This window comes from Elephantulus edwardii, unplaced genomic scaffold (genome assembly GCF_000299155.1).
Source record: "Elephantulus edwardii isolate Elephantulus edwardi_28Jun2011 unplaced genomic scaffold, EleEdw1.0 scaffold00369, whole genome shotgun sequence".
Taxonomy (NCBI): domain Eukaryota; kingdom Metazoa; phylum Chordata; class Mammalia; order Macroscelidea; family Macroscelididae; genus Elephantulus; species Elephantulus edwardii.
This window is the reverse complement of record NW_006400119.1, coordinates 1,648,296-1,671,987: the sequence shown is the minus strand read 5'-3', so window position 1 is coordinate 1,671,987 and position 23,692 is coordinate 1,648,296. Positions and strand designations below refer to the sequence as shown.

The following is a 23,692-nucleotide window of genomic DNA, read 5'->3' as shown; positions in this document are numbered from 1 at the left end:
CTAGACTACTACTAATTGGAATTCTGAAACTTCTTTTTAAAATGAGGCAGGTTTTATATTTGCTGGGTGATTAATCATTTATTCAGAAGAGGAATTACAGAATAAAAGGCCACATATCACAAAATAGCTAAATACATTACACAAATCTAAATGACTTTTGGGTTATCTTTAGCTATCAAATTTTAGAGCTTCCTACTCTATGTGGCAATGTTATACACATGCCAAGTTAAAACAACATTAACAATATTTTAAAGCCACCTGAACAGAAACCAGAATCATTAAACATGCTATGTAGCCTATCATAATACATACATAAAAAGATGCATAATCCTGCCATTTTAAACTCACAGCCAAGAAGTCAGTCAACTAAACAAGCAAACAAATTACACAACAGCAAAAAAAAAAAAAACCCATGAAGAGTTGACACTGACCTCTATTACAGGTTGATGGCCAAAAAATAATAATAATAATTCCTGGGAATTAAAAAAGTGGAGTATTTTTGTGAGAAAAGGTTTTCTTTTGATTTCAGAAAAGCTACTACCACTTATAATGTTCCCCAAAGCAACAATTTCAATTCTTCTATGCCGCAGCAGTAACACAGAATTGGGATTAAAAATCTGATTTTCCATGGTAAAAAAAGAACAAAAAAACTCAGGGCCAAAAAGTTGATTCAGACTTGCAGTGACCCTCTAAGGTCCCAAATAACTGGCCCACAGGGTTTCTAAGGCTGTGTATCTTCATGAAAGTAAACTGCTGCAACCTTTCTACTAAGGTGTCCCTGGTGGGTTAAAACCACCAAACCAGAGAAGTTAAAAATTGATTGCTTAACTACTGTGTCACCAAGGTTCCTTTCCAAGGTATAATGCTGTCAAATGCTATGTAACAGCAAGTAAAACTCAGTAAATCCATTAATTCAAAACAAAACCAAACTTACAGCTATTTTTAGAAACACTTATGTAACAATGAGCTTGAACTGGACAGCAAATGCATTAATACAAAACAAACTATGGTTTGAAAGAAACATGAAATACAATGTAAACGACTAGTTATCTAAAAAATAAAAGTGATGATTTATATACCACACTATTAGGATCCGGCTTTGTGTAATTGAACTGCTGCAAAGTACTATTAAAATGCAATCAGAAAATCTAGACAAAGTATCTTCTACCAATTGTTTCTAAATTTTCTTTAATGAGAAAAGCTTTTGTAACAATGTATTGCAACAATCAGTTATGTTTGTCTCTAAGCAAATCACAATGTTGTAGAGTGTATTTGCTACTTACTGCTTGATTGTTGCAACACAAAAATGCATACATGAAAGTCAAACACAGCACACAGTATTACACCAAAGTGTTTTTCTCATTTCAAGTTTATTAAAACTTTAGCAGTACAAATTATCCAGGTTGCAGATTATCAAAAGATCAACTAAATGAAGTACACATTTTTAAAAAAGAAAAAACAAACAGAAAACAATGAAGAAAACAACATAGAGGAGCTTCATCAGTCAGTCTCTAAAACTTAAAATTTGAGACAGCATGTAAGTTTATAGAACTTACTCATCCACTTTTGTCTTCATCTGTTCCAGGGCTTGATTCATGATCAAATTTTTTATTTTTGTCATGTATGTGGTCATTTTCTTGACCCTTTGATTTTTGGTTCACTTCTTTTTCCACTGAAGATCTGGTCTTCTCATTCTCCTTGGTTTTCAATGTGGAAGCCTTTAATTCATTGTCCTTACTGCTCTGTTTTGTTTTTGAGGATGGACTTTGATCTCTATCAGGCTTTTTTTCTCTACTATTAGTTGAGCCGTTATGATCACGGCTTTTAGAGTACATTCTTTTTTCACTCTCTGAATTTTCTCTTCTGTGTGAACTCTTACTTTCTTGGTTCCTGTATCTCTCTCTATTTCTGCTTTGACTTTCTTCTCTCTCTGAGCTTCGCGAATCCCTCCTCCGTCTCCTTCTGTCTTTACTTCTTGATCTTCCTGGTGTTGTCCTTCTTTCTCTGCTGCGTGACCTTCCTCTCCGCCTGTACTCCCGTTCTCTGTATCTGTGGTACTCCTTGCTTCGGCTGCGATCTCTGTCTTGACTTCTGGATCGAGCTCTTCTGCCCCTATCCCTACTTCTGCTTCGTTCTCTTGTCCTACTATTGTAACTGTGTTTGCTTTTGGTGATATCCCGCTCTCTACTCCTGGACTGTGCATGTCTTTCCTTTTCTTTACTTTTATTATGATCATGCTCATTACTTTTTGATTCGCCCTGTTTTGACTTTTCTTTACTTCTACTCCTTTCCTGATCTTTTCCTTTAGAATCAGACTTCTTCTCCTTTTCTTTAACAATCTCATGATCCCTTTCTTTGCTTCTTGATCTTCCTCTCTTTTCTTCGTGTCTATTGTGCTTTGAATCTCTTTCCTTACTCTTGGATTTCTCCTTGCTCCTACTTTTAGATTTCATTCTTTTCTTCACTTTGTTTTTATTATATTTATCATCCTTTTCTGAATTTCTTCTGATGTCTCTGTCTTTGCTACTAGACTTATGATCTTTAACTTTCTTTTCCTTTTCGCTTTTTCTGTTTGGACTCTCAGACGCATGTCTATGATCGGTTATTTTTCTCTCTTTGACTCTAACTGGGCTTCTTTGATTTTCTTTTATTTCATTTAACTCACTCCTAAAAATAATTTAAAAATAAAGAGAATAATTTAGAAAATCTTATAGCAATGAAAGGTGTACATTATTAGATAAAATGGTATTTTATCTGACAGCATTCAGACACTAGTAGTACTATGGCTATCAGTAACCTTTTGTACAATAGTATAGAAAATTGTTCCATGCATTTGAAATAACACAATTAAATCTTACTTATCCCCTTTGATCCATCTTTCACCACTTGACACTCTCATTCTTTGAGCTCTCTGCATCTCTTGCCTCCAATGTGGAGGAGTCTCACTGCGTCTGAACCGATCCCTTGATCTGGATCTGGAAGGAGTTCGGTAACGCTTAAAGAATAAAAGGGGGAAAATATTAAAATACAAAAGCAATGCAACACTAGCTAAAATGTTATCCTTAGTAAATGAGATTTCTAGGTTCAAATAGTATTTTTTACATGTATTTCTACTCTATAAAATCCTCAATTTTTATATAGCATATGAGTAAGTTGGAGAAAATTTAGTCATTTTTCAAGTTCCAAATACAAAGAATCTTCTAAAGAATAGTCTTTTGTGAGATCATTTCCTTCAACTATAGCTCTGAAAGAGTTGCAAGTGGTGTGGCAAGACCTCTTATCTGTTGCCAAGTTCCAAATTAGGTGTCTGTGGATTGAGTGTTTTTAAGATTTATCAAATACACAAATGTTCACATACTCAACAAATACTTATTTAGCCTTTAGGATGCAGATCAATCTACTACATTCTGAAGGAAACATTAGTGAACACAGCAGATTTTTCTCCATTGAAATGTGTTTCTAACAGGATGCACACAAAAATTACATACAGTAAATATACATGTAGCTATAATTAGAATATGTATAAGTGGAAAAGTAAGGGTGCTCAGAGAAAATTTAAGAAATATATATCTAATTGGTTGTTAGGTGTTGAATTTTGACTATTACTCATAACAACCCTATGAACCTTTCCATCCTCACTATATTTGATTTAGTATGGAAGAGTGTGAACACCTAAGTGTTAATACCTAAGTGATAATTACAAACTGAGAATAGAAGTTTGTAAGTTAGTGAAAGGCAAAGATAAATGGAAGAGAAAATGTATTTGAGGAATATCATGTTTGAAAAGCAAAGAACAGGAAGGAATGAACGAACATACTCTTTTAGAAATAATCAACTGACAGATAAGTAAGGCTAAAGCTATGCACTGTTCAGACGTGAAAATGGCTTTTCTACCTATGCCTTACACTTCCCTGGAGATGTGGTCTCTAGATGCCTCAACTGTGGACACGTGGTTTGCCACTCATCAGCACCCTCAATAGCTGTTAGAGAGCTAACCAGACTGTACTGAGACTCTGGCAAGGTGTAGCCTGACGGAGGCAGATGGAGTCAGGGCCAAAGCCCTTAAGACAGGAACCTCAACATCAGAAAAGCAGAGAAGGCATCCTTCAGAGCCTTCTCTTTCTGTTGACTGAGAAGTTGCTTGGATTAATTGAGGCACTGAATCTTGTTGCTAATAGAAAAACTGTATGAACTGAGATAGGGTCTGTATATCCTGCTGTTAACCTGGCTTGCAACTTCTATTTATTGAACTTGGACTTTCATTGTGGATATTCATTGCACTCCCACAATAACCTGATTGCCGAATAAACTCCACAACTGTGAATAAAATGAGATTCTATAAGGTTTGTGTGGTCATTTGCAACAAATTTCAGACCAAGTGATTAGAAGTCAGAGTGAGGGACCTTGTAGGGATTAGTTTTATGCTGTGGATGTTGAAGGAAATGATTTACTTTCGTGGAGCTAGCAGAGGTCAGACGCGGGCATTTCCATGTTATCTCTGCTCTACTGATAAACTAAAATCTGTAAGGGAAAGGCTTTATCAGATACTACTGGACTAAATTTTGGGAGATCTTTTATGCCATAGAGTACTGAGCATCCCATGGATTGCCACAAGAATAAACAGCCATGTTTGGGAGGAAGTGCAGCCACAGTGCTCCTTGGAGGCAAATATGTTAAAAGTGTCACCTCACACACTATGGGCCTGTTGCTAGGAAAGGCTATTCCCTGGAGAAGAACATCATGCTTAGAAAGGCAGAGGGGCGGCAAAGGACAGGAAGACCCTTAACCACTTCGACTGACACAGTAACTGCCACAATGGTCTCTAGTGTGCCAGGAAGTGTAAGGATGGCACAGTATAGGACAGGGTTCAGCTTTGTTGTACACAAGGTCACTATGGGTAGTACTCAAGTTGATAGCACCTAAGAACAACATATGCCATAGGGGAGCACTGATAGTGTAGTGTAGTTCATAGGAAGTTGCACTGCAATCATCTCTCTGGCAATCTGAATCCAGAGCACCTCTGAGAGAGATAGACTAGGCAATCTGTGTGATTTAAAGCCAAGAGAGGGTCCGCAATGAGACAGCAAAGGTGAGACAACAAATAAAGAGACTGCCTCAGTTTTCAGTTTATATACCATGCAAGAACTTTCTATGCAGTCTAAGATCAATACAAAGAAGTAACATAATCACATTTTTATTTTTAAGCAATCCTTCTGGTTACTAGTTAAAGAAAGGATCACATGAAGTATAATTCATGAGTTTTAAGACATGAGGGATCCTGAAAATGATTTTCAAACTGTTGTTGTTCTTGTGTGCCATCTAGTCAGAACTGATTCATAGCTGATCTCCCAGTGTGTTTTCAGAGGCAATAAACTGCACAAGAGAAGACTTCCCATCCTCACACAGAGCAGCTGGTAGATTTGAACCAGTTAGCTTGGAAATTGCAGCATAGCACTTTACCAGTAGGCCACCAGAGCTTCCCAAACTAGCATCCCATTATTTGTTTTTCTCACTTTCTCTCATTATTGTACAGTGGAATCTTCTAAACTACATGCATGCTTTGATGTCTGTTTTCACAGCTAATGGATTGTGCACTTGTCTATTCTATCCTTGTGTTTTAGGCATCTCTCAGATTTTCTTTTGAAAATCGTATTGAGAAAACTTAAAAATTTCCATGACACCAATATTAGAAAAAATCATACTAATGTCAGGTGATAAATGATGATGAATGGAATTAAGATGGAGAATGAATACTGACAGAAGAAAGAAATTTAGAATATTTAGGAGGTAGAATGGACAGGACTTGGGAGATGGCAAGACAAAATATGGTATGAAACCTTTTTTTAAAATAGTATGATGTACAAATCTCGGTATAATAAATGTTTTTCAAAATAAATGGTATGGAAAAAAAAGGACAGAATCAAAATGATCCTTGGGCTATGGGTTTAAGTAAGGGCAGACAGTAGTGCCCATCATGGAGACAAGAAATACAAAGGAGGGTCAGGTCTGAAGAGCAAAGGTTTATACTCAGCTTTGCATACGTTAAGTACGAAATGCCCCTTATGCAGTGAAATGCTTACCTAGTAAGACTTCAGTGCAGACAAAGAGTACAAGAAAATCTCACAAGTAAAACAGTTGAGGAATGAATTTTAAGAGAAGTAGTAAGTATAGTCAAATTTCTAAACACAAGATATTTAAATTCTGATGAAGAGAATTCAGTCCAGAGAATCAAATATTCCACATACTATAACAAGTGTATACAGTATCCAATATTTTCTATGAAAAGGGAAACATGTATTCAATAGCCACATCTTGTCTAAATTTTAGTTACTTATACAATAAAATAACACTTTAAAGGCCCACTCTAATATTATTTAAGGGAGACAGACAGCAGTATTTCTGAAGGGGAAAACAGCACCTACCCTTGGTCCTCTTCCTTTAATTTTCCTGCCAGACCGTGTAACTAAAAGTCGCCTCTGATACGAAGCAGGCTGGGAGTTGGGTGGGTTACTAAAAGGACACAAAAGGCAAATTAGAACATTATAACATTAAAAACGAATCTTATTACTGACCTGAATTATTTAACTTTACACCCTGTATATAGTGAATGGTTTTCAACCAGAAGCAGTTATCAATCTCAGTAAATGTCTGGGGAAAGTATTTTTAGCTGTCTAAGGGTTGTTACTGGTGCGTTGTCTCCCAAAAGTAAGATGTCCTAAAAGTCTTAAGTTGTGTAAAAATGAAGGCCCCCAAAGGCCAAGAGTTCTCTGTTGAGAATCATTACTAAAATTGATCCTTAAGATTAAGTTATTTAAGGGGAGCTCTGCTGGCCTAGTGGCAAGGAGCTGCAACTACAATCCCAGAGGCGCACAGTTTGAATCCACCAGATGCTCTGCCGGGGAAGGAGGGGCAGTCTCCTCCTGTACCAGTCAGATCTGATTTGACGGTACACTCACACAAAAATAATAACAACAAAAAAGATTAAGTTATTTAAAACAAATCAATACATAAACACTTATGGTGGGAAGTCTCAAATATTTCTAAGAGAATAATTATAGTATGATTTTGTTTCAGAGAACCTTATGATCCTATAAGCAGTTTTTCCATTAGTGATACAGACTATGAAGAAATGTTAACTAATGTAAAATAGAATATAAACTGGTTTGAAAAAGTTTATATCATGGTTTATGTAAAAAAAGTGAAACTTTATTTTCAAAGAACAGCTAATTTTTAATAGCAAATTAACTGAAACTATATAAGTCTTTGAAAAAATAATTTTAAAGGAGCTCACTCATTCCACTTTTACTATCATGTTCTTTAGGAATATCTTATCCTAAGACTAGCAGAAAAAGAAATCCAATTCAAAACCCTAAACAAATCTTATTTTAATAATTTTACTGTATTGTAAAACCATAGGAACATAATTTACAATCACCAGTATGCTACAACCAGAAGGCCTGGTGGCACAGACAGCCGTGAATAGAAATGCTGATGGTATAAATCTACCAGCAGATGTGGCAGAGTCTCCTTCTACAAAGATTACACCCTTGAAAATCCTAACTCTGCCCCATGGTTGCAAGCTAAGGCAATGAGCCTGCACTATATAGCCACATAATCTAAAGTAAATAAAAAGTTTCCCTTTGCTTTTTGCTGTTTTTGGCCAGCATTAGCAAAGTGACTCTTTAAAGAACCAATAGAATAATCAAAGCAAGCACCTGAATACGACAATAATTATCATAATCATAATACTGAAAATCAGGTAAGGAAAATGACATTTCTCCTATGAGACAAACTAAACAATTAAAGTGGGTACTTGCTGAAAGTTCCCACAAATGACAATTCACAAAATGATATAATACAACATGAACTCATTTTAAATGGAATTGGTTTGGAATTATTCCATGTTTTCCAAGAAGGAACTTTCCCTTGTAACACTCCATTAAAAGGAAAATAGTTCAATCTTGAGAAATGATCAATTAACTTCTATACAGAATATGTAAAAATCATAAAAAAAATAAAATTTATTATTAAAGACTATAGAGTATTCTAAAAAGTATCTACATTCACGTACCATTCTCTGTCTCGCTCTCGTTCTCTGGTTTTCCTTTCTTTTTCATCAACTTTAGGAGGACTTTTTCTCATTAGGAACCTATTTTCAGGTATAGGAGGAATCTCTTCTGGACGCACAGTAGATTGGGGTTGTGCTTCAATATTTTCCGCCTCGCTTTCACTAGATGCACTTAACAGACAGAAACACATGAAATAAGATATAGTTAACTAACAAGTACCTCTTATTTTTAATTGCTGTTATTTTTTTCCATAATAAGATACCAAAACATAAGCCCCTTTTTGTCCCTAAACAGATACTATCATATGGGGAAAATTTTTCTCTATTTCTCTTACAAAGTAACTAACTAAAAGGGGGGTAGGAGTTAATACTCTTAGCAATTTTTTCCCCTTTAAAATTTTAAAACTCTATGGCTAAAAAACTCTGATAAAACAAAAATATTTTAAACTGTGTAACTAAAGAAATTAGTTAGTTTTGGGGTAGCAGGCAGATAAAGGCAATTTTAAATTTTAGTACAGACACAGAAAATGAAAATAAAAATGGGAACAAAGTAAATACTCTGACATTAATGGTTTTGACTACCACTATCATATAAAAAAAGGAGAGAAAAGAAAAATGCAAAAAGGACTACCACAAGAAATATTAACTATTGGTTTCTTACAATTCTTATTAATAATCTCATAAAGTGTACAAATCTAGATGTATAGTCTACTTTGAATGCACAGACAAGGAGTGATGTAAATTAATGAATTAATATTTAAAACTATACACTGTGAAGTATTAAAATGGTCTATCAAGTATTTCTTACTATTTTAATGTTCCACATTAAGAGCCTAGTAGATTTATATAGAAACAAAAAGGGATTAGACTACAAAGCTAGCACTGTAGAAGTAAAAGACCAAGACCTTTTCTTGCTTTTCTTCCGCTTCTTCTTTTCTTTCTTGTGTTTTCGTGAATTTTTTCTATGTTTCTTTTTTCTTTTTTTTGATTTTTCTTCAGAAGCACTTTCAGAATCAGAAGAATCAGAAGAGGACTGAGAATCACTTGAGCTATCTGAATCACTGGAAGATGAGGATGAAGATGAGGAAGATGATGACTTATGCCTTTTCTTTTCTTCTTTCTTAGCTTAAATCGGGGGGGAAAAATTTTTTGGTCAGCATTTTTTAGTTAAGCTTCTTAAGTGGAACTTTAAAGTTTCTGCAGATTGCCATTAATTAAACATGTCAGAATTTAAATTTTAGCTCACCCAGCTCTCTGAACTGCAGAGTACATGGAAAAAATGGTCTATAATAGGATCAATATTCAGGATTAGAATCCAGGTGTCCAAATATATAGATTACAGGGGATTATTAAACCAAGAAAATCTGAAAAGTAGTAACTGACTCTAAAATGCTAAAATATATCTAAGAAACATTAGAATAGCACAATTTTAAAAAGAGACATAAGTAATATTTAAGAATTGCAAATTCTAAATTCTATAGTTTTTTTACTATTTCTCTTATTATTACGACTAGAGGTAGAATTGGGCAGGGAAAATAAAAGGAAAGGTACTCTGCATGAACATGAAAAGATTATTCTATTGGTAAGAGTATGTTTTTATTCCTCTAACGATTAAAAATTTAGCTTTAATTGAAGAGCCAACTTATGACAGAAGTCACTTGCCAACAGTAAATAGCTATTTTAAGGATCTCCACAAAAATTATTTCAATGACATTTCCTTTGAGTTAGGAAAGTAGTAATTTTAAAAGGGGATCGAAAGTTGAATACTTTAATGACTAAGAAATTACAGAAAATAAAAAAAAAATCTAACCAGGTTTAATAAAACAGGAATTAAGAGTGCTGTACGATAAAATGATTTATGTAAAGATAGTCAAATACAAACAGAGAATAACTCAGGCCAAAGGTAGGACAAGAGTCTATCACTGATAAATGATAATTACTACTGGAAACATTACGTACATTTAAAGAATCAGTTATACTGGTATTGATAAATGAATTATAAAGTATTAATTCTGCCTTTACTATACAATGTGTGCTACTTGCTAACCAAAATTAGTAAAGGAAAAGAAAGATGTTCATTATAAAGAAGTATTTCAGGAATATACAGAATTATCATTAGAACATCATCATTTTCCACTTTTAATGAGGCACTGACCCCAATGACTGCTACAGAACACAGGAACAACCTGTCCTTTGTAACTCATGCTCCTATCAAGAGAAATTTTGAAATAAATAAATAAATAAAATTATATTCATTTTCTGTATTTAACTATAAATATTAGAGGCAGAAACAGAGAAAACAGTATATAAGAATACAATTAGTAAAGACAAATTAGTACAATTAAAGAGCAACAATTCAAAAAAATTACCTAGACTTACTCAACAAATTTCAAGGAAACATAGAAAACAGTGGATCAACTGAACCCCCCGCCCCCCAAATCTCAGGACTTCATACAGGTTCTCCTGATTCAGTCATGACTGATAAAGCAAACAGGAATAGATACACATCTGTAAAATGCAGGTACACTGAAACATTAATTACACAGGAAAAAGAATGGGCCAACAAAACTGAAGATAATAGTGCCTTGTTGAAAGACCACAGCCAGTGGTCATTGTGAATGTCATTCTTCATGACCCTGGTATTAATTACATCTTCTGTCTCAAAGCTTAAAAATGGTCACTATGCCTCCACCAACATTCCCATTCCAAGGGCTCTGACTCACAACTTTTTTCATTTTATTATTTTTGTGTGAGTGTACCGTCAAATCAGATCTGACTGGTACAGGAGGAGATTGTCCCTCCTTCCCCGGAAGAACATCTGGTGGATTCGAACCGTGCGCCTCTGGGATTGTAGTTGCAGCTCCTCACCACTAGGCCACCAGAGCTCCCCTAACTTTTTTCATTTTAGCACACCCACAATTTCACAAATTCAGATTTACTCTAATTTCATGCTGTAGGCCATGACCAAATTTGTTGGGATTGGCTTGAAATTACTGGCACAATCTTCCCATTTATGAATATATCTGTATATGTAAATACATGGTTATAGTGTTATTTTTAAAAGGAATCATCTTTAAGAAATAAGGAAATGCTTTTGGATAAAACATTATACCTAGAACCACATGATCCTATCAATTGATGCAGAAAAGGCCTTTGACAAAGTACAACACCCTTTCATGACCAAAACACGCAACAAAATAGGATTAGAGGGGAAGTTCTTCAACATAGTAAAAAGTATTTATACAAACCTGAGAGCCAACATCATTCTCAATGGAGAGAGGTTAAAGGCATTCCCTTTAAGAACAGGAACTGAGCAAGGATGCCCACTCTCACTTCTCTTATTCAATATTGTATTGGAAGTCTTAGCAATAGCAATAAGACAAGAGAAGGAAATAAGAGGTATCCAAATTGACAAAGAGGAGGTAAAATTATCTCTCTATGCAGATGATATGATAGTATACCTAGAAAACCCTAAAGACTCAGCAAGAAAACTATTGAACATAGTTGACCAACTCAACAAAATAGCAGGATACGAGAGAATACAGAGCCTGAACTAAGAAAAACAATACCCTTCACAATAGCGAATTACAAGATTAAATACTTGGGAGAAAATCTCACCAGAAGCACAAAGGATCTATTCAAAGAAAATTACAAAACATTACTACAAGAAACAAAAAGACCTGGAGAAGTGGAAGAATATCCCTTGCTCATGCATAGGAAGACTCAATATTGTGAAAATGGCAATACTACCAAAGGCAATTTATATGTTCAACACAATCCGAATAAAAATACCAATCCCATTCTTCAAGGAGATGGAAAAGGTAATCTCCAGTTTCATTTGGAATGGAAAGAGGCCCCGAATAAGCAAAGCACTCCTTAAAAATAGAAAAAAGGTAGGAAACATCTCACTCCCTGATTTCAAATTCTACTACACTGCCGTGGTGGTTAAGACAGCATGGTACTGGTACAATGACAGACACACAGATCAATGGAATAGAATTGAGAACCCGGATATCAGCCCATCTACATATGGCGCCGATTTTTGACAAGGAGATGAAATCAGTTAAGTGGGGAAACGACAGCATTTTTAACAAATGGTGCTGGCAAAATTGGAAAAATATCTGCAGAAAACTCAAGCAAGATCGACACCTCACTCCATATACAAAAACCAACTCAAGGTGGATCATGGATCTAGGACCAAAACCAAGGACTATAAGCTTCATTAAAGAAAAACTTGGAAGAACTCTAGAAGTCCTAATACACAACATAAACAGTCTTCCAAGTATCCTGAAATATCTACAACCAGGAGAAGATAAAATAGATGAATGGGACCTTCTAAGAATCGAATCCCTATGCACATCCAAAAACTCCTCCAGCAGGGTAAAAAGGGAAACTTCAGACTGGGAAAAAGTATTTGGTAATGACATGTCAGATAAGGGAATTATATCTAGAATTTATAAAATACTTGAGCACCACAACAAGATAAAGGTAAATAATCCATTTGAAAAATGGGCACAGAATATGAACAGACACTTCACCAAAGAAGACATTCAGATGGCCAACAAGCACATGAAATGTTCAAAATCCCTAGCTCTAAAAGAGATGCAAATCAGAACTACTATATCATTTCATCCCAGTCAGAATAGCAAAATTTAACAGAATAGCAAGCAACAAATGCTGGCGAGGTTGTAGAGAAACTGGAAGCCTATTCACTGTTGGCGGGAGTGTAAAATGATGCAACCACTGTGGAAGGAGGTATGGTGCTTTCTCAAAAAGTTGCAAATAGAGATACCATTTGACCCAGCAATTCCACTACTGGGAATATACCCCAAAGAGACTATAACTGACATCCAAGTAGATATATGCACACCCATGTTTACTGCAGCTTTGTTCACAATAACAAGGAGTTGGAAACAACCCAGGTGCCCATCAACAAATGAATGGATAGAGAAGCTGTGGTATGTTCACACAATGGAATACTACGCTGCATTGAAAACCAAGAAACTCATGCAATATTATGCAAAATGGGTGACCTTTGAAGACATTATGCTAAGTGAAATATCTCAGTCACAAAAGGACAAATACTGCATGGTGCCACTGTTGTAAAATGGGACTGATACCAGAGTTGGGATAAGACTGAGAAAAACTGGATAAATTATGTATACTGACTGCATTGGAACAAATGAGGGAGAGAATAATTTAAAAGCGATATATGATAGAGTATTATGGTTATCACAAGAGTCCAGAATTAAGGTTGCATAGTGGAGTGTACTTCGGGCAGTGGGAGGGGTGGGGGGGGACTGTATACTAAATAAGAATTTTTCTTTTACTTTTCAAAGAGAGGAGCAAAGGGGGGGCAGGGTAGGGAGAAAAGTGCAACAATGAATAAATGGAAACCCAAAATCTCTGTAAATGTTCGTTAAAATTATTAAAATTAAAAAACAAAACAAAATACCTGAGATTTGCTTCAAAATAGACTATGAATGGGGAATGTTAGGTGAAGTAAGAGTGGTCATGAGTTGCTGACACTTGGTAATGAACACACCGTTGTTTGGGGTCATTGGGTCAACTACCATTCATACTGACCTCATAAAAACAGACCTGAGGAAAAAAAAAACAAAACAGACCTGAGCCTGTGTGATCCTCACAATCTCCACCATGCTCAAGTGCATTGTTGCGGTGCGGTCACTGTGCCACTCCATCTCTATGGTTGTCTTCCCCTCCTCTTGCTGACTCTCCACTTTTCCAAGAATAATGTCTTTTTACAGAGACTGGTACTTCCTGACAACATGCTCAAGTACCTATGATAAAGTTTCACCATTCTTGCCTTTATGGAGTATCCTGATTGTACTTTCTCCAGGTAGACTTGTTTGTTCTTTTGGCAGTCTGGGGGATTTTCTGTATTCTTCTCCCACACCATAAGGTATTAATTCTTCTGTCATTCTTGGTCATTGTTCAACTTTCAGAAGTGTAAGAAGCAAGTGAAAATATCACAACAGGAACACCTCTGTTTTTAAACTGACATCACTACCCTTAAGCATTTTGGAGAGGTCCCGGATAGCAGATTTTTCCTAATGCAATACATACTTTGATTTCTTGGCTGAGTCACTTGTAAGTGTTGATTATGTACACAAGTAAAATAAAGTCTTTGACAACTTCAATCTTTTATCCATCTATTATCATATTGTCCACTGGTCCTGTTAAGAAGATTTTTGTTTTCTTGATGTTGCAATGTAATCTATAATGAGACTGTAGTTTAAGATGTTTCAGTAAATGCTTCAAGTCTTCTTCATTTTCTACAAACAAGGCTGTCATCCACATAACATGAGGTTGTCCCTGAGTTTTCTTTCAATTCAGATGCCACATTCTTTTTAATACAGGCAACTTTCTTGAATTATCAGCATACATAATGAATAGATGTGAAGAAAACATAGAACTCTGACACAAAGCTTTCCTGATTTTAAATCATGCAGTAGCCCCTTGTTGTGTTCAAATTACTGCTTCCTAGTCTATGAAAAGGTTTTGCATTAGCACAATTAATTGTCCTGGAATTCCCATTCTTTTTTTTTTGTTATGTTCCACTCATCAAATGCCTTTGCATGGTCAATAAAACTCAAGTAAACCTCTTTCAGCCAAGATCCATCTAACATCAGTAATGATATTCCTTGTTCCATAGCCTCTTCTCTGTCCAGCTTGAATTTTTGGCAGCTTCCTGCCAATGTACTAACCCAGTTATTTTTGGACAATTTTCAGCAAGATTTTACTTCAGTGTTGTATTTTGAGGTAATTTCTGCATTCTGTTGTACACATTTATTTGGAATGGGAACAAATATGGATTTAATGAGTAGTCACTATACCATTTTCTATTATTAAAAAGGGGGAAAAAAATCAAGGAAGCCAAGGAAAAGAAATGTCAGGGTGTTGGCAGTCCAGACATTACTTGAAAGGCTGATAGCTCTGACTCTATTTGACTCTTTGCCAATTCTTCCTTGAATTTTTAACTCAGAATTTACCACATAACTGACTAAGGGCCTGTGGCTCACTGCCAAAACGGTTTACTCTGTACTGATAAGAGGTTGTTGCATTAAAGAACAAGGTAGCAAAGCTCACAGGTTCCCAGAAGTAATGTTTTTTCTACACTGACGCAGTTCTTCCGACCCAGTCATGTTCCTCAGGACTATGTACATACGAAGTGTGAGGTATCTACGACAAATGTGGGGTATCTACGATAAAATCATGAGATCTCCATTGTGTTGCTGCTATACAAGCTTGTGATATTGTTGCCTTTTTTATCATCTATCATTCTTTAATAGAAGTAAATTTGTGCTGGACAAACACATGTTTTGCCTCATGAATTAATTATAAATTTGATTCTAAGACAATTGTTGCTAATGAGACAGAATGAATGCTGCTCAACTCATCTGAGTCAATTCCAATACATATTGACCCTACAGGACCAAAGCCTACCCCAGAGTTTCCAAGGCTATACATCTTTATAGAAGCAGACTGCCTACTACTCCTTATTCCATGGGCCAGTTGGTGAGTTTGAACCACTTTGAGGTTAGCAAACAAGTGTCTTAACCACTTCAACATCAGGGCTCCTTTATTACATATACTAAGCTAAAATCCTGAAACATATAAGGAAAAGTGGGCACAGTAGAGGTCAAACTATTTAAAAACCTATAGAGGAAAAATTAATGAGTATGAGCAACCAAATAAATGGTACCCTCTGAGACTACATATAATGCAAGCAAAACAAAACTACCCTACCTAACTAGCACTCAACTTTTTAAACAGGTAGTACACACTACAAAGGCTCTGAAAAGGAAATTATCACTGGAACCACAGCCTACAAAAGTAGACTAGGACATAATGACCTTAAACAGAAAGACTGCCTGTCAAAATTAGAAAATTAAAATAAAATCGCGTCTGGTGAAGCAATACCCCAAATATCTAGGCAACAAGGAAAAAAAAAAAAACACCAACCCACAAACACCCAAAAAGATCACTCATTGATCTAAGAATAAAGAAAATCACAACTTAAGAAAATAATCAAAACATGCTTCATTATAAGACTCAGATATTGGAATTAAAAGCATTTTAAAAAAACTATTATAAACATGCTTTAACCAGTGGCTATAAACACTCATGGAAATAAACTAAAAAAGTAAAATCTTAGCACAAAAACAGAAGATACAAAGAAGAACCAAACTGATACTGAAAAATACAGTAACTATAAACTCATAGATTCACAGTGAGCACATAATGGTGGTGCTGCACAGTAAAGAATCTGTGCATTTGAAGTCAGATCAATAGAAATTATTTAATCTGAGTATCAGAAAAAATAGGCTGAAAAAAAAATAGTGATTAGGCACCAGTAGCCAGGAAATAAAAAAAACGTATTGCGATGGGCAAGTCTGTGCTTAGGGACCTCTCCAAAATACTCAAGAGCAACGGTGTCTCTCAGGAGACTAAGATCCACCTGATACAGGCCATGGTTTTTGCAATCACTTGTTATGCATCAGAGAGTTGGACAATGACCAAGGAGGATAGAAGGAGAATTGATGCCTTTGAGCTGTGGTGCTGGAGAAGAGTATTGAGAATACCATGGACTGCTAGGAAAACAAACAGATTCGTCCTGGAAAGGGTTAAACCGGGTGGCTCCTTGGAGACAAGGATTCTGAGGCTCCGTCTAACATACTTTGGACATGTTGTGAGGAGAGACCGGTCCTTGGAGAAGGACATCATGCTTGGGAGGGTGGAGGGACAGCGCAGGAGGGGAAGGCCCTCTATGAGGTGGATTGATTCAGTGACTGGGATAATCGGGATGGGTGTATCAGAGACAGTGCGATTGGCACAGGACAGAGCAGAGTTTAGGGCTGTTATACATAGGGTCGCTATGAGTCGCAAATGACTCGATGGCACATAACAACAACAACAACCCTCCTGTCACATTTCCTAATGTATATTTGAACAAAATGTATATATTAAACTAGAAATATTTTTATACATTTTAAGTATGACAAAATTGTTTCCACCTCGTTTTGTAAAAGGCAGAGGGGAAAATATACCTATCCTACTACTCTTCTAACCTTTTTCTCAAAATCTGTTTTAAAGTATATTTAAGCCACGTTTCTAAGTACCTTAAGCAAAAATCCACAATATAATTTAAGAGTAATAAACAACTGAAAGGAAATTAACTGTACAATTTTGGTGCTATTTCTTGTTACTTAGACTTTAGTTTGCTTTTCACTACATAAAAGAATGTCCTAAACATCTTCATTGATTTAAACAAACACAACGAAAATAAAGTAGTAAACTTACTAGTAGATACCAGAATAAAAAGAAAACAAATTTTATACTTGTAAAAACCCAAGATAAAAAAAAATGCTGCCTTACTTATGGAGGTCTGTAAAGTAGTGGTGGCTTAGTCTGTAGCAAGTTATGCTGCTAAACCAAAGGCCACATGTTATCAGCATTTTTAATCTATCAGTCCCTCCAAGAGAAAGATGTATAGTTTCCTCATGTTCAAATTTACAGCCTCAGACCCCTCGATGGACAGTCAACAATAGTCAGAACCAACTTGACCACAAGGAGCTTGAGTTTTGTGGTTTTTTAAAAATAACCTTTATAGTAAGACTCTCACTTAAAACCTTGAATCTAAAAGGGTCATGTGATTGGGTATTATTGTCATGACAGAAGTACAGAACGAAGGCTGCATAAGTGGAGTGGACCTGGGGGGAGGAGTTTTCTTTTACTTTTCAAAGAGAAGAGTGTAGTGGGGGTGGGCAGGGAGAAAAGTGCAACTATGAATGAATGGAAATCCAAAGTCTCTGTACATTTTCATTAAAAATAATAAGAAAACCCCCAACCTTGAATCAGATGGAAATTTCTAGACATGACAGGAAAAAAAGGCCTGAAATAGATCTTATGTATGCATTTTCCTATCACTGGTCGAACACCTTACTACTTTACAATAAAAGCGCCTGGCTGCACAGACTTCTATTTCCAGAATTAGGGTACTGAAATGGCCTGTTACCACCACAAAAAGGCACCTGTGAAGTTCCCACTAATTTTCTCTTGAGCTTAAGATGGCACCAGATACTGCTTCCACTAAACAATTCATATCCTACCATGGAGAGGTAACATATCTTCTCACCTAATTATGTTATCCTAACTCAGTACTTGTATTCTGTATATTCTATAGTAGCAGTGACCCTAAGGCCAAATTCCTAAAAAATCAGTAAGTACCATAATTAAGCTAGATTCTGTCCTCAAATTATCCCTGAACAGTTCTTTATTAAACTTTTATTGGGGAACCAGTTTTTAAATTGTTTCCACTCTTCTACATTTGCTAGAAGAGTCTTCTCCTTAATTCTGAACCTTCAGACAACTTCAAATAGCTACAAATAAGCAAAATCTCCAATCTTGTAACAGTAAAATGAGAAAGGCCCAAGGAGATTGCCCAGACTCACCAAGACCATATACAGGTGGGCCCAGACAGTCAGATTTCTTCAAAACTCTTTTTGTTTTCTTTCAGGAAGTTTAAAAAAAGAAGAAGAAGAAGAAAAAAAAAAGATTCTGTATTTATTTCTTCTTAAATTGGGGTATAAAACTCTCAATAATGTTTGAAAATAAAATGGTGTAGCCTATCAGTGCTCCATTAAGCTTTCTGACTGTTCCCAACTAAAAATTCTGGTAAAGAGACATTTAAACTTGTAAAACTGCATAGAAGACAAAACTGCCTAAAATAAGATTTTTTTATATATATATATAGTCAAAAAAATTCATCCTGACAATGTTCTGAGTGGTTAACTAAAGGAGTAGGAGGTTAAAAGGTACCCAATTGTGTGTTCCCAAATATAGAAAGACTCTCAGAGATAAGATAGGTGAGGTCTGGCTCAGAAGGATTAAATTTTCTTCAACTTCCTAAACCCGGCCAAGGTAGATCCCTACATCAACTTTCTTTTTTTTTTTTAAATAGGATCAAAATAGTACGTAGACAAAGACAATCGAGACAAGGGTCACAGAATAAAAACCCAACCAAATGTTCTCTCTCTGGGGCCAATGCATCCTACATCAACTTTCAGCACAACTTTGTGATCATAATGGCGTAAGTAAAACTAACATTTATCTCTTCCAGTACCAAATGATTATAAAGATTTAAGTTGTTGTTGTGTACCATTGAGCTGAGTTGTAACCGACCAACAGTTAATCCTACAGCAGGTTTTCAGAGGCAGTTAATCACATGGGAGGGGACTACCCCTCTTCTGCCTGTGAAGCAGTTGGTCTATTTGAACCACCTGCCTTTAGGTTACCAATGCAATTCCTTATCACAAGGCCATCAAAATTCTGGAGCTAACGATGTAAATAATAATATAAAAAGAGCATTATTTCTTTAGGAAAATATTCAAATACTATCCTCTTGGTACTTAAAGAACCTTTAAGGAGTCTCTGGACTGAAAAACAAAAACTGTTTTTGCAATCTTTTTTTAAAAATTTTTTATTTATATTTTATATTCATTGTACATTTTTTCCACTCCCCTTCAACCCACTCCACAATGTACTGTTTCAGATTTGTTGTCATACATATAATACCTAATTATATATTCCTTTTGCACCATTCTTCCTCTCATCTCTTCTTTTGCAGTGTTATCTATCCACTCTTATTTTCTCTGCAACTTTCCCATGTCTGTCCTATTTTATAACAGCAGTGTTATGCAGTATTTGTCCTTTTCTGAAAGAGATATTTCATTTGGCTTAATGTCCTCCAGTCTCACTCATGTTGTGTAATGTTTTATAAGTTCATTGTTTTTCAATGCTGTGTAAAATTCCTCTGTGAATGCACCATAGTTTTTCTATCCAATTAATCTATTGATGGAAACTTGGGTTGCTTCCATATCTTTGCTATTACGAATAACGCCACAATAAACAAGTGTGTGTATACATCTATCTGAATTGTGGCTGTGGCCCTGATTTCTTTAGGGTATATTCCCAGTAGTGTAACTGTTGGGTCAAATGGTATTATTTCCAACTTTTTGGAAAAAGCCAGACTGCCCTCTATAGTGGCTGTATAATTCTACATTCCCTCCAGAAGAAAGTTAAGAGGTCCAATCTCTCCACAACCTTGTCAGCATTTGTTATTTGCTGCTCTGATGAACTTTGCTAATGTTGCTGGGGTCCTCAAAAAGCTCTTTTGAACTTCCAAGTAAAACAGAATCCTCAACATTTATAAAACAGAAAACAGATACTAACACAAGAGATCTCAAAGACTATGAAAGGGAAAAATAGTTGTCAGGATGAAGATTTCCAAAAGGATGTCAGAGAAATATTATAAGCTGAAACATTCTCATCAGCAGTTCCAGGATCTAAAATTTGCAATCATTAAACAGACTGCTTAATAATACTTTTAAAAATAAAATAAAGATTGCCTCTACAGAATGTCAAAGATGCTCAACAATACCTCATTCTTTATCTTTAAGAATAAAAGGCACACATTAAATATTATTTGTAAATAAAAATACTTACGAATAACAAGAAGTTACACAAATATTCTAATTATGAGCTGCTGTATATAAACCCAGAAGGCTTTTACGTGAAATGACAGAGAAAAATTAGATCAAAGTAGAACACAGAGATAAAGAAAAAGAAACATTTTCTATTTTTTCTGACCATGTGGTTCTTGTGAAATTAAAATTAACCACAATCTGCATATTTCTAAATAGTACAGAGCAAATTATTAACTAAAAGGTAAGAACAAAATGTTTTACATGGTGCAATTCTGAAAGGAATGGTAAAGGCACTTAAAATTTAATCTATCAGTGTCATACAGAAGAAAAAAGCTGTAGGTTTGGAACCAGTAAATGGGAGAGTCAGCACATGGAGCCTAGATCCCTGATATAAAAAACTTAATTACCTTCATTTGCAAAATGGCAAAATTAAATCATAGGATTACTCTAAGTACCAGAAGAGACTTATACCAGAAGAGACAGATCACACTTAAATTTATTCACCAGGAACTACACCACCAAACCTTCCTAATACATGGAAACAACCACCTATTTTATATAATACTTTTACACATTCACTGCCGTCGAGTCATACTGACTCACAACTGATATTCCAGGGAGTCTTCTGAGGCTGTAAACTGCAAGGGAAGAAGACTGTCCTTATTTCTCCAAAAGAGTTGCTGATGCATTCAAACCACCAAAGAGGCACTGGCTTTCAGTTTGCTGCACAAATCCCTACAGACTATGCCACCAGAGCTCCCTATTTCATATAATATTGTTGTTAGGTGCCATCAGGTTGAAACTGACTCATAGCTCACCCTCCAATGGAGTTTCCAGAGGCAGTAAATAACAGGGGAGGAAAGTGCTCATCTCTCACCAAACAGCTGGTAGATTTAAACCATGTGCTTATGGGTTGGCAGCAAGGTTCCCTACCACTAGTGCTAACACAAAGACTTAAAATACTTATCTAAACAAAATCCTTACCACTTCAAATAGTATCATAGTTAATCATGCTACTTTGCAACCTAAAAATTTATGTATGAAAGAGAAAAAATTTATTCTGCCAAGTTTCTGTTCAGTGTTCATCCTTCTTCCCTCCACTCCACTGAGCCTGTAGGAGAAATCTGCCATTCAGAAAATGATGATCAAAGTACAAAACGTAAAATGTAAGTATGGGAAAAATGACTGCAAACTAATGACAAGGAAAAGTAAAGTAGCTGTATGGTAAATTAAGTAACAAGTAGGGTAAAACATTTAAAACTATGCATAAAATATGTATATTTAAAAAAAACTTCATATTTACATTTGCTGTAGTAGAAATACTTATGGTGCTTAGTTTCTTTTTTGCATTTATAGAAATTTTTAGTAATACGTACTTGGTCTTACCTTTAGACTTGGGAATTAGCTCTCCACAACTGAGTATCCGTACCTCAGCAAAGGGTTTGCTAGCTGCATCAGTTTTCTGGTTTTCTATCTCTCTCACAACTTCTTGACCAGAGATAACTTGCCCAAAAACAACATGATGTCTATGAGAATCAAGTAAAATTAATTAAATAAAGGCCTCCAATTTTAATGTCAATTTAAAGTTGATTCTAAAATAAATAGTATTTACCCATCTAAGTGAGGAGTTGGTTTAGTCGTTCTTTTTGAAGTTGTCAGAGAAGAATAAAAAAAAAAAACACACAGAGAAAAGCAAAGTTAGCATCTCTAAAATGAAAATAACTTCATTGAAAACAAAGATGCAAACAGAAATAATATGCTATTTTAAGCTTAAAGAATCATGTTATATGAACTGCAAATTGAGCAGAATACAAGATGTTTTCAACATATATTTTAAAGACCTTGCTCTGATTATGAAAGTAGTATATAAAAAAAAAAAGAAAAGAAAAGAAAGTAGTATCTATTTGGTTTGCAGCTGGAAATTAATTAAGGTAGACATTTTGGTATTGTTTTCATCAATTTGTGTTTGTTGTATAAGAATGGCATCTTGTGGAATATTCATAGATGTATTACTTACTATATGACAGATACCTTAATTTATCATAACCTCAACATTTTAGACAGTTACTCTGACATTATCTGGATGGTCCTAAGACATGTTCTACTGACCCAGAACAAAAACTGATGCATGAAAATTTTTTTAGGTATTGCTTAATGTCAAAACTAGGGAATTTTTACATTTTATAAAAACAAACTAGATTTCAGAACCATTAGGAATAACCTAACAGATGTGGCTACAAACAAGATTTAGCAACTTGCGTATGGTAATAATGGAAGAGAGTGGAGTACTAATGTATCCATCTTCTTTATTAGATGACTTAAAAATTTAATTTCTTATCCTGAAGGGTTTATTTCTATTAATTGCTTAAATCAGTAGGCCTTTAAACCTTATTATCCTTGACACAAACTTCACATTGAAGAAACAATTGTAATGCACACCCATGTTTATTGCTGCTTTGTTCACAATAGCAAAGAGCTGGAAACAACCCAAGTGCCCACCAACAAACACATGGATAAAGAAGATGTGGTGTATTCACACAATGGAGCATTATGCAGCACTGAAAAGAAAAAATGTCATGAAAAAGTATGCAAAATGGGTGACCATGGAGGACATTATGCTGAGTGAAATATCTCAGTCCCAAAAAAGACAAATATTGCATAATGCCACTGTTATAAAACAGGACTGACAAGGGCATTGGGAGAAACTTACAGAAGATAAATAATGTACATGGCATTGAAACAGACAAGGGAAAAAACTGTGTAAGAGGAATATATAATTAGGTATTACTGGCATGATAAGAGTCCAGAATAAGAGCTGCATAGTAAAGTGGTTTGGGGGCAGGAGGACTGTATTAACAAGGAAAGAACTTTTTTCCCCCCAAAGAAGAAGCAAACTGGGGGAGAGGGGGCACAGGGAGGAAAATGTACAAAAATGAATGAATGGAAATCCAAGTCCTTTATAAATTTCATTAAAATCTCAATGAAAAGGGGAGCTCTAGTGGCCTAGTGGCAAGAAGCTGCACTGCAATCCCAGAGACGCATGGTTCGAATCCACTAGATGCTCTGCCGAGAAAGTAGGGACAATCTCCTCCTGTACCAGTCAGATCTGATCTGA

The 23,692-nt window shown here is 35.4% G+C and overlaps 1 protein-coding gene across 1 annotated transcript in view; it reads right to left on the bottom strand.

The window, feature by feature from the left end:
- Nucleotides 1–1,556: 1,556 nt before the first annotated feature.
- Nucleotides 1,557–23,692, bottom strand: part of PPIG (peptidylprolyl isomerase G (cyclophilin G)) — a 42,675-nt gene continuing 20,539 nt past the window's right edge. The window contains exons 7-13 of the mRNA XM_006902121.1: nt 22,190–22,219; nt 21,964–22,103; nt 8,974–9,193; nt 8,072–8,239; nt 6,423–6,510; nt 2,859–2,995; nt 1,557–2,667 (exon numbers count right to left, since the gene is read on the bottom strand). Of these exons, the coding sequence (XP_006902183.1) occupies nt 1,557–2,667; nt 2,859–2,995; nt 6,423–6,510; nt 8,072–8,239; nt 8,974–9,193; nt 21,964–22,103; nt 22,190–22,219 (1,894 nt within the window). The remainder of the gene's footprint in view (nt 2,668–2,858; nt 2,996–6,422; nt 6,511–8,071; nt 8,240–8,973; nt 9,194–21,963; nt 22,104–22,189; nt 22,220–23,692) is intronic.